This window comes from Macrobrachium rosenbergii, chromosome 29 (genome assembly GCF_040412425.1).
Source record: "Macrobrachium rosenbergii isolate ZJJX-2024 chromosome 29, ASM4041242v1, whole genome shotgun sequence".
NCBI classification, from domain to species: domain Eukaryota; kingdom Metazoa; phylum Arthropoda; class Malacostraca; order Decapoda; family Palaemonidae; genus Macrobrachium; species Macrobrachium rosenbergii.
Genome location: NC_089769.1, coordinates 17,482,333 through 17,495,152, shown reverse-complemented (window position 1 = coordinate 17,495,152; position 12,820 = coordinate 17,482,333). Strand labels below are relative to the sequence as shown.

Below are 12,820 nucleotides of genomic sequence, written 5' to 3'. Positions count from 1 at the left end.
GCAATGGCGTACTGGTGTCTTCCTTGCACGCGACGGTTCAATCTCTCCCTCTACATCTATAGCAGGAACGGTCCACTCACCCACCTGCGGCACTTACTAATGCTGCTCTTAATACTAAGTGTTAAAGTGACTGCTTCCTGAACTCCCTCAACTGACAAACAACACTTAACTCTTCACGCACGCCAGTAAAGACTATCAAGCTACCTCTGCTGGAGTGCTGGCCCATACAGTTGTCTCGGTCTCTTTCAGAAACATCCGGAAAAGACAAAAACAATACCCATTTCTTTACATTATTTTTACATAAGGGGAAACCTGTGCTGATATATGGATTTTGTTTTATACGATTCTCTCAGGTTCAACCCACCACAGATTCTAGAACATGATTATGAACACAATCTAATGTTGCAGCAGTCATCGATGTTGGCAATATAAATTTAACTGAATGACAATATAATTTTTCCAAAAACTATATATATATTTTTAAATATATATATATATATATATATATATATATATATATATATATATATATATATATATATATATATATATATATATATATATATATATATATATATAGTTTGAAAAAATTGCAGTCACTCGGTAATTTTTTATAGCCAACATAAATTACCGTTCAAGTAGATTATCATTGTGTTTGAGAAATTGTGGTTGGTTGAAAGTGAGGAATCGGACAATACAAAAACCATACATTAGAGCTGGATCTTTCTTTATATTATTTTATTTATATTATATATATATATATATATATATATATATATATATATATATATATATATATAAACAAGAATATTTCTATAATTTTCAAATATAAAAATCGTGTATCAAACACAATACAGTTCAAAAAATGCGATACTAGTACAAAAGATGTCCCACTCAGGACATAACAGTCCAGCCTGCATAAAATACTTAAATCTACCAAGGAACTATTACCGCACAAGCAGTCCACAATGACCAGACAATCAAGAAAGATCAACGGCTGTCCAAATCGCACGTGTGAAGCTATCCAACTACGTTTGGCTGCTTTGTTGTCTAATTTTTGCCACATATTTTCAATGTTCATACGTTGTACCGATGAATTTTGATGAAAATGTTATTTTGCAGGTCTTACCTCTCATTATCGTTTACCACTCAGAAATTCTGTCATCCGGTCTCCATTTGGTATTGTGATATCCAATTAAAGTTTTGGGAGATTTTTGTGAGTGGTCATAATTAATGAGTATATGGCTGGAAAACCGGATTGTACCGAGCTGACGTTTGCAAGCTAATTGATTTAGAAAATCTGTATTTAAAAAGTGTAGTCGTGGGAACTGCAAGTTTCATGGCTTTGAATTTGTAACTTTTTAAACGTAAACAGAGATGACAGTGGGTTGTTTGCTAATTAAGCCCGATGTCTGCCAGCACGGGCACTATCTCCTCGAGCAGCTCGTAAATATAACCATGGTCTAGGCATATAGCCTACCTAGACCGTGAATACGACAATGGTGGTACCGTGGGCATGGCCATATAGAAATGATTGCAGCTAATGGTTATTAAAGTTCCCCTTCTGCTATGAAGAAGATCTTCCGAGCTATACCAATGAGAAACCAATTAGATGCAACAAGACCACTTTCATAGTGTTACCCAACGACCCGAGTCATTACTTTCCCAATTACAGCTCCTGCGTTCATCTGAGGTGGCTGTGATACGCTTTTGTTAACAATGCTGTGCTTTCTCTGAGTGGACGTAGTCTTATTTGACGAGTCATAGGATATTCTGCTTGGTGAATATACCCGAGTGCTGTGATATGCTGTCTCAGAATCACCTGAACATTATTGGTCTTAAAGTTGGAGAAGTAGTCTTGCACGAAGGCCAACTCATTGACAGAATGCACTGAGTACACTGACTTATTGTTGTCTGTCCATAAATTCATTGACGGGATTTGATCCATTTCTGGCACAACATGCGAACGGAAGTTCTCGCAATAGTACGAACGGTGGTGACCGGACTAGGTGATACCTGGGTTACGATACAAGTGACGCACAAGCCAGTGATGGTGTTCCATGGTTGGCTAATCAAGTCGGGCAATGGAGCGCAGACTGTGCAGGACTCAATCCCCATGGCCCCCATAGAAAAAAAGAGAGGACTTTTGAACATGTGCTTCTGCTTCAAGCTGGCAGCTAACAATTAAATAAATTATTGTATTAGTGATGCAGTAGGGATGATGGGGAAAATAATACGAAAAATTTTGTACTCTTCCACACCCGTTTTCACAAGGACTAAACTGTTCGCATTGGTAATGAGATACTAGGTCGCGAGAAACGGTGACAATAAACGTGTACACTGTACATTAAACAAAGAGACACATGGTATAACAAATTTGTATGCAGGTAAACACTGATGTACATATCAAAATAAGAATGGGGTACAAGTAAATATTGACATACACAAGGCAAAAGAGTGGCAACAATTAAAATACACTTACAGCAAATTAAATGAGAACTTGTATGCAGCTGGACACGGATATACTTAACAAAAATATTTATATATTTTCACTGAATGGTTTGTGTATACATTTATCATGTGAATCTTTCGATAGTGTACATTTTCACTATTTCATTGTTGGCGCACGTATCACTGTCATAGGTTTGTTCAGCTAGGAGGGTAGTGACATCAATGCACCTCCATTTTGAATCGAGTCTAATGATCACCCAGTTCAACGGGGCTAGTGCCGTCAGTGCACCTCATGCGGTGCGCTGTAGGCATTACTTAAGGTTCTTTGCAGCGTGCCTTCTGCCCCTAGCTGCAACCCCTTTCATTCCTTTTACTGTACCTCCGTTCATACATATTCTCTTTCTTCCATCTTACTTTCCACCCTCTCCTGACAATTGATTCATAGTGCAACTGCGAGGTTTTCCTCCTGTTACATCTTTCAGACATTTTACTGTCAATTTCCATTTCAGCGCTGAATGACCTTATAGGTCCCAGCGCTTGGCCTTTGGCCTAAATTTTATATTCAACTCAACTCAACCCGGTTCAAGTCTGATAGGTCTATAACCGGTCTCCATCCCCTGAAGCTTTCTCCACGAGAAAGATCCTGCTGTAAAAGCCTAGAGGGTGGTCTGTCACAACTTCCATAGCATTGCTTTCACCTCATTCCGTAGATTGAGGTCGTTTGACAGGCTGGGAACATATGTTTGTAGATGGACCGGAAGATTGGTGAGGTGTGGGGGAGACTCGAAGGGAAGTAAATAGCCCACCCGGACATTCACTACCCAGGGCTCGGCTCCATGTTGCTGCTATGTTGCCCGATGGCTCAACCAGGCAACCCCCCACCAGGGGCAGTGTTGGGAGGGGAACACTGCCCCTAGCATCCTCTTCCCTTCTTCCCCCTACCTCCTCACCCTGGGTAGGCAGAAGGCTGAAAGGGATGCTGTTTTGCACCCTTCCTGATGGGGAACAAAATAGGCTGGGTATTCTTGCGAGGGGCCTTAGGATTTTATGCTTTCCTAGGACCTGCAGAGGAAGGGCCAGCCTGAATCGAGGGTCGGGCTGCAGTGACACGCAAAGGCCCTGAGGTCTTTGCCACTGTGCGGTGGATGAGATCACTGTCATCCGTCCTTCGACGGTCCACCGTGGCGTCCACTTTCTCCTTGTCAAAGAGAGAAGTGAAACCCAGCAAAGGTCCATTTCTCAAGATTAAGACTGATTTGGGACCTACAACTTCAGAACTCTGCTGAGAGCTGCGTCTCACCTCACAAGTAACAAGTTTGCCCATAGGTTAGCTGTCTGGTGGGCTAGGTAAGTGATTGTCTTACCTCCAGACAGGAACAGTCTGTTAAAGTTGGCCATTTCCTTGTTGGGGAGTAACGAAGAGGAAGTGACAACCTTGGCTACTGTGGTAGACCAATGGCCGATCCAAGAGACTGCTTGAAACGCTGCCATGGCTGTCCTTTTCAAGGTGGCTGACCTCTGATGTGAGAGGGAGATGTTTTCTGCACGGAGCTGCTCTAGCAATAGACCTGGGCCGAGACAAACTAATTCCGGGTCGACCCGTGCAGTCGGGATTGATCTCTCCAAGGGTTTGTAAAATTTCTCCTGATGAGGGAGTATTGGAGGAAGCAGCTTGAACGAGCAGCTGGCTCTCACAGGGAGATTAATACTTGTGATGGTTAATGTTTACAAGGAACATAAAGCACCCACAAGGCTGTCAATGTCCCTCGCAGTCTTTGGTCTTGTTTTTCTCAATGATAAACAAAATGAGACACAAACCACAAACAAACAGCCAAAATCACACTAAAAGCTAAATATTCATTCAAGATTCAGCAGCAAAAGTGGGTGCAACAAGACATCTACTTCTCAAAATGGTAAAAATAAAAAAAGTACTTGGTGGTGGTTGACCAGTGAGGGGTATTAAGACTTGCTTTCAAAGATTTATTTTCAAAGTACTAAGTTTCAGCTCCAGACTGATATCAAAAACATAAATATGAAAAATAAATCTATGGTAAGTGCAAAAAAAAAAAAAAATACAATACTGTTGTGCCCAAAAACATTAATATGAAAAAAAAATCTATGGTAAGTGCAAAAATAAAAAAAAATACAATACTGTTGTGCCCAAAACATTCAGCGAGGCTTGTCACTGATTGATAGCAGGGGAGTAACATCAGTTTGTTTAAGTGGTTTAACTGGACATTAAATTTGAGTTCCAATATTTTTTTTATATTTGATGAAACTGTACTTATTTATGAACTCGAGTCCTTTTATCTTTCATAAATGTAAATGAGCTGTGACCACCTAGAAACTCACAAAGTATAGCCTTAGTTTTACCAGACCACTGAGCTGATTAACAGCTCTCCTAGGGCTGGCCCGAAGGATTACACTTATTTTACGTGGCTAAGAACCAATTGGTTACTTAGCAATGGGACCTACAGCTTATTGTGGAATCCGAACCACAGTATAGCGAGAAATGAATTTCTATCACCAGAAATAAATTCATAGGATCACATAAAATTTGTTGCTTTAATTACTTCAATGTTGAGTTTGCGTAATCTTATTTTACCCAATGATAGAGTAGCAATCATTAGAGTATACAAGACTCACTTTGTAGTAATGTTTTTTCTCTTATCTCTCCTGCTGTCTGTCTCGCCTCTCTCTAGCCAAGAGTTCATCTTCAAAACCAGACGACCTGCCTACAGGAAGAAAAGATTGTGGAAGGTAACAATACTGACTTCATTGAATTTAAAAATTACTTCCATATGGCCTAATTAATGAAGTCTTGGAAATTTTGTAAAATGGCAACCAATGCTTTTATTAATGACTTATCTTACAAATTACAGTAGAGAATTTGTGAAAGATAAACTTAATGAATCTAAGTCTGCATGAATACACAAACACCTCATTTTCATACAGGAGCAGTAACCGTCAGCCATAAAATTATCATCTTTACGGAGCTGGCATAAATAGCAATACTATTATTAAGTTTAACCTGATTACTGAACTAATCTATTAATTAATTTACCATTCATAAGGAATTTTATTTGTTTTACATGGGATCAAAAATGTAAATGAAGAGTAAATATGGGATTTCAAAAAGGTAAATAGAGTAAAAACTTATTCAGATTTGTTTTCCTTTTTTTATGTGCAGATAAAAATACGTTTGTTAAACTTTAAACTTAACACCCTCTCCAGCTTCCTGTCCTGGAAAATGAATTGACAGTGTCCCATGATGGAAACCTCAGTTGGAATTTTTGTCTTCCTTATTTTCTTCAAAACAATTGGTGTAAATACAAGATAAATAATCAAAAAGGCTATTTATCAGTGCATTGAGCAAAAAATTTATATAGTACCTCTGTTTGCATCTTTTGTCAAATTAAGTAAAAAAAGTATATAAATTTTAGCATTCTTTATCGCAATCTGTATAAATTTCCTGTTATGGGATAAATTCAGCACTATCCAACCTTTATAATGCTTTAAGAAAACTTGACTTTTCAGCGTAAGATGGTAATAAGACCAGTTTCCTAATGTGAAAAATTAATTCCCAATGACCTACTGAAAAATTGTAGCTTAGCAAAAAATATGGATTAAAGATATTTTTATTTTGCACTAACTAGTCAAGTTACAATACTCATTCAAAAAGGAATTGATTTTACTTTTGCATACTGCTAAAATGATTGTATATATCACTAGTTTATTTTCAATAAATACAGTAATCATATAAAAAAAAACTTATCAGCTAACCCCAAATTGTCATTCAGCTTTTTTAAAATAAAAAATACAACTTTTCAGCATTAAATTGGCACCAAAACCAGCCCCCAACTATGAAATAAATTTACTCTGTAATTCAAAAAAAATAGTTGCTACACAAAGTCAAGAGATTCTACAATTTTGTAATAAAATATTTTTCAACCTTACTGGCATATATAGCAGTAAACTAATACACATACACCTTAACATTAAATTTTTTTAAAGTTTTGCATGTTACAAAAATGATAAATTAGTTATTTTTTATGGCAAACTACAGAAACTTCCTTTACTGGGTCATTTTAATTTCCTTTACCGGGGCATTTCAACTTGTCATTTGGACTTCATATTTTTTCATTTTCCTCCTTTCATTTTTTAGCATAATAAAATAACTATAACCATTCAGCATTAAACTGACACTAAAACAAGCTTACCATCATTAAACTCAAAAGAGCTGATCACACAAAATTAATACAATAAAGAGGGATGAAGCAGCATGTCTTATCATTCAACATATGAAGGATAGGAGAAGCTGTCACTCGAGATGACTTAATAAACCTATAAAGGTTCATGAATTAAGCTCTACCATTAAAGGCTCCTGATTTTGGATAATGCAAGACTTTGCATATGCATAAGCTTCTAATGAGCAGCATTTAATGTTTAAGCAAAATGCAACATTTGCTAGGAAATTTGTTGCAAGGAATCCAGTTGGTTAGGTTACCACCACATTCATAATGTTTTGAGCAGTGAACCAGATATAGTCTATATAAGAATAGCACACCTTATAAACAGGGAAAACCAAAAACAAATTAGATGACATGGTAAGATTTATTCATATCCAAATCATATAATGTTACCATACTTTGTACAACAAGACATAGGCATATGTACACAAAAATAATGTTGTATAATTATACAACATACTGTTGATATTTGAAACACAGATAGATCTTAAATTTACATGAGCCTTTACAACTGTGTGCTGTGGGGTTGCTGTGAGTCCCTGCTCAGATGGATGTTGAGCCAGGTACAGTGTCTTGGTATAGATTACGCTTCTAAGTAGCTACTCTTTTACCACCAATGGTACGGGAGCTCCGCGGCGCTACTACCAACTATGATAAGTAAATAAAAAGGAGAAAAAAGTAAAAAACGAACAACATATCTGTGCAAGGCTCAGTTCACTCCCACATTGAACACTTCTTGTATACTGTATGCTTAGTCTACCATACTTGTGTATCATAAACATCAAATCTACAACACGCTATCATTGGTAAAGAAAAATAAAATAAAGAGGATTGTGTGTGTGTGTGTATAATTACTGTATATAAATGTAAGAGTATATATGCCAAGTTGTGTTGACATGTTTAACTGTTGTATGTATACATGTATCAATGCAGCAACAATCCTAATTCAAAGTGAATCCAGCATTGTTATTGTCAACCCCTAAAGAGGCAACAACCATGATCAGTCTCTTCCCACGTATGTCAGCTGCTCCAAAGCAGATATTACGGTTAAGTTACCCAAATACGGTGGATATTTCAATGCTGCATTTACTATGAACTAGGGCTTCCTGCTTTAGTGTGGGTGCGTGTGCATGTGCACTTTATAACTGCATGTGCATGTAATAGAGTACGTGTGTGAATATAATTTTATATACAATATATACATACATACAGTAAATAAATATAAAAGTGTATGTGTAAATAATATTTATATGCATGTACAGTATGTGTATATATGTATGCAGAGATTGTGTGCACATACTTACAAAGTTGAGTATACACACAAGTATGCATGTATCTATAAAAACTAGCCAGCAGTGTGTAAATAATATAAATTTTCATAATAAAATTTATTATTTGGATACTTACCTAATGTTAAAGATAGCTTACATCTCCTCACGTATCGGCATGTAGATGTAAGCTATCTTCAATAGTAGTTAAGATTCATCCTAAATAAATTAAATACACACAACAGTATACAGCATATAGATACATTTCCTCAGGTTCATAGTATGTACACTATATATATAATACATATATATATATGTATATACAATATATATATATATATATATAATATATACATATATATATATATATATATATATATATATATATATATATATATATATATATATATATATATATAACTATAATGCAGTATATATACATATACTAATTCATACATTTTCCTTCATATTTTTCACAACATCTATTGGACATTTCATGTAAAAGATATCACTAAATATTTCCTAAATGGAAATAATAATAATAATAATAATAATAATAATAATAATAATAATAATAATAATAATGACGATAAAGATGATCATCATAATATCCCATATAAACAAAAGCAAGAACACAGGAAAAAATAAAATATATATCTTCCTTCCCAACAATCTATGTACACACAACATAAACACAAGTGCTAGTGTGAATGAGAGAACAAAGTTACATCCTCCAAAGGCCGTAAACCACAATATCTATCAATAGAAGAGATTCTTGAAAGTAAAAAAATCATAACATGGGCTCAAAACCAAAAAATATATTTGTTGTAGCATTTATATTACATTTTTACACCTTTACATGAGCCAGACTATATGCCACTGCTCTCCATCTGCAGAACACCGCACTATAGAGAGACCATAACCCTAATAAAAAATAAAAACGTATCTGCCTATGAATAACCTCAACTGCTTTGCAGATGAAATGCAGTTAACAATAACTGATGGTGTAGTCCCTGTCAGCATCCATGCTATGGCTATGGAGATGAACACATCAAAAATTGCCATTAAATTGTGAATGACAGTGACCATCACACAAAAAGCCAAATCTGTTTTTTGTCGGTTCTCTGGTTATGAAATATGTGAACTGCTAGTAGATTTGTAAGCTCTAAGAATAATAATTCAAAATATTCAAAGCACGGTTGAGTCCTTGTGTGACGCACTGAGAGTGAAGGGGGGGGGATCTTGGATTTTCCAAATGTGACATTTACAAGATTAACATAATGATCCGAAAAATGTTATCCCAGACTAATAAAAATTTGCCCTGAGTGAGAAATATGCTGGAAAGCTTTCTTTCACCTTTGACAAAAAAGCTATCTGTACCCAACAGTCAAGATAAAAGTATTAAGATCTTGTACATAAAAGCTTTGTATATACACAGAAAAAGTAGTTATAATAGCACTATTATCATAATAACAACAAGAATAATGATAACTATATAATTATACAATTATAACACCTCAAATCTACTTCCTTTTCCCTGTACTCTTCAAAGGAGTGTACGAAATGATTGTCTCACTCACACAAGCACAACACACACACTCACAAGTTCCTCTGGCAGTTTGGGCTGCTTCTGTATTGCAAGATTAAAGAGCCCATTGCTTTTCCAAAGAGAAAAACCTAATATTATTTTGTACTTTTTAAAAAACAAAAAGAAGGGAGAGGATAAGCAAAATAAAAACTATAAAATATAAAGAAAGGAATGGAAGGGCATGGATGGTTCATATTAACAAAATATTCTAAACATGTAAAGCTTTCCAACAATCAACATTTCATCAATATTCATGGGGTCAGGCCACAAAAAAGTGCTTTGTGACAAGGTGCAAAATGCAGCACATTATGAAAAGCTGCCACTCTACACATTATGCAATAAACAGAGCAAAAACACTTCATCTGGCCTAACCAACAAAGACCAAATATTCGCACAAGGACTCGAAAAAATTTTGCACGGACAGCAAGGCCAATGATGCTACAGTCCTGGGAGGAGATCATCATTATTAAGTCATAACCTTTACTCAAGACTCCACCCAACCTGCTAACAACAAACTTGGACCCCAATGGACAAAACACCTGCCATCACGAACCTCGGGTGCCAGAAGCAGAGCAATCTAAATTTCCAGGGTATCCTCCACTACCATACCCCAAAGTTGGTGCTACTCCTCTTGGAGTGCCATGAACAGGAGAATTTTGCTGATGTCTTACAGCAACAGGAGCAATCAAACCAGGTCGCAGAGTGGAGCTACTGCCATCTGTATGATGGGATGTGTGAGGGAGGGGAGGGGGTGGGGGAGGTGGTGGTGGTGGAGGAGGAGGAGCACTCATTCCAACTGGTGAATAGAGAGACATATTTTGAGCGAGAGCTCCACTGGGTGAACTTGAGTATATATTTCTTGGGTAAGATCCATGAGTGTACGAAGAATTTTGGGAAGGGGAAGGGGGTGGCGGTACGGGAGCTGACATATTAATCTTATTCATCTGTCCAGAATTGGGAACTGATGATAAATGTTGTCGTGAAGTTGTATCACTACTGAGGGACTGCGCTCCTGATACAGTAGATTTTGTGGAAACAGACAAAGAACCCGAAGGAACTCCTCTTGATGGAGTAATAGCGCATGGAACTGGCATTACTTGCCCAGGGACATCTGATGTTGAAGACGACAAAGAGGACGTAGATGATGATGACGATGGCAATGGATGGGATGGGGGACCCGGGCCAGAAGACATTGTTACAGAGAGCGGAATTCCACCAATGCCAGGAACAACAGATCCAGAGACTGATGAACTTGGTGGTGGTACAGGTATTGGAGGGGCAATACTTACTCCAGTAAAGGATGACCCAACAATATTTGGTAAATGTGATCCTGGATGTGATGTCTTTTGAATCCCAGATGACAACCTGTGGCAACTACTCTGAGGTTGTGCAGATTGTAATCCAGGACCACTACTTAAGGCAACACTGGAACCAGAAGATATTGCACCTATTTTTGAAGAGCAGGCTGCTTTCTGAACTGTGACTTCACGTCCATGGAATATAGAGTTCTTTGGAGGAGCTGTAGGTGGTGGCGGTGGTGGTGGAAGGTTCTTGTCTTTTCCCCGTTTGTGAAATCTTTCTCGATCTTCATCTGCTAAAGTCCCAGAAACAACAACCTTTTAGTACAAAATAAAAATACTAGATCTAATACAAAATACTCCTGATAACAGATGTATCAAAATGTCTAACTAGGAGAGTCATACTGAAATCATGAACAGTTCCACCAACTTACTCTACAAAAGAGGAAAAGTCATTACCAAAACTGAGGGAATCCTTCTTACCCGATTTTTCTTCATCATCATCTGAAACGCACAATCCAAATTCTCTTCGGAGCCTTTCAGTCAAGTTTTCTCTCTGACGTTCAAGCAAAGTTGGAGCAGCATTCCATTTCACATCAGCAGAGGGAGAGAGAGCAGCAGCAGCAGCAGAAGGAGAACCTCCAAGAACATCACTTGACATACACACACTTACCAAGGAGCTTTTGCTGTTTTTAACAGTCTTATTCTTAATACTAACATTTATTCTGCTTGAAGATTTACACAGGTTTTTAGGGTTACTTGTTCTGATACTGCTGTTTCTAGTAGAGCAGCTACTGTTTACTTTCGAGCACAAAGTTTCATTTTTCAAATGATTGCTCTCACTTATTTTACAACTTGTAGGTTTCTTGTCACTCATACAGCTGTCATGCAAACCATGAATTTCACTTTTAGTACCTAAATTCACACTGTAATTCTTTGCATTCAGAAATGTGCTAGTTACCTTCGAGGCATTTTCTTCACTGTCTATATTTTCCCTCACCTCTGAAAAAAGGGGAAAATCACAAGAATAAAAATCAGGTATGCTAAAGCATTATAAAAAAATTATTACGTCAAGATACTGCATCGACATTATCCTATATTTTAGACAATTGAGGCCACAATACAGTGTGTATACTCTTACAAATAAACAAATAGCTTGTACTGGTAAAAAATAAATTGTGAAAACACTGTACAATATTAAAACAAGTTTCTACTAAATACCTTATGACAAATGTAAAGAATACACAAAATCACTCAAACATCCATGAAGTCCTTCAAAAATCTTTTAATTCATATTTATAAGTGTTCAATGAAAACTATGAACTCCATGAGCAAATTCCTTTAAGATGACACGATACTAAACTCCAAGTTCATCCAAAGTGGCATCAGTGGGTTCTTAGGAATACTTTCACATAAGTCACTAAACTTGTACATGAGTATTATAGATAATTTGATCAAATTCAGAAAAGCAAACCAAACCAACAGTGATTTACTTTACCTTTAGGCTTTTCCCTGCCAGCTGATTTATCCAAAACATCTGGGATCAACATGAGCGATAAAGGCTGAATTGGAGAGAGTGGGAGATCTGGGGGGGATGAAGATGGAGATGGAGGAGATTCAGTATCCAAAAGATAGCCCCCTTTGGAGAGCAATGACAATGATGAAGGAGAACCATCTGGTAACACTTCTTGAAATGATGAAGTGGCTGAATGTACATTCAACGCAGCTGTTGATCCAACAGAACTGTTGGACACTTCTACATCATGGCCAGTTCTGGTTAAGGATGACAACAAAGCAGAGGAGGATAGAGTGGAGCTCGATGATGACACGGCTGTCACTTTCCCATCAGCTTCATTATTTACGCTTTTTCTTTTGCGGTACTCCAAAATAGACAACTGGGGAGGGAAGATATTGAGTTGAGTTTCACTGTGACAAACAAACAGTTGACAATTTTACCCTTCTCCC

General features: G+C 37.0%; 1 protein-coding gene across 4 annotated transcripts in view; it reads right to left on the bottom strand.

Annotated features, from left to right (window-relative positions):
* Window positions 1–8,535: 8,535 nt before the first annotated feature.
* The window catches only part of upSET, a 48,681-nt gene continuing 44,396 nt past the window's right edge, over window positions 8,536–12,820 (bottom strand). For 3 of the 4 annotated variants that reach the window (XM_067131188.1, XM_067131192.1, XM_067131191.1), the window contains exons 14-16: window positions 12,354–12,750; window positions 11,339–11,857; window positions 8,536–11,151 (exon numbers count right to left, since the gene is read on the bottom strand). In XM_067131188.1, the coding sequence (XP_066987289.1) occupies window positions 10,103–11,151; window positions 11,339–11,857; window positions 12,354–12,750 (1,965 nt within the window). In that variant the 3' untranslated portion in view covers window positions 8,536–10,102. The remainder of the gene's footprint in view (window positions 11,152–11,338; window positions 11,858–12,353; window positions 12,751–12,820) is intronic. The other variant, XM_067131189.1, reaches the window with a different exon arrangement.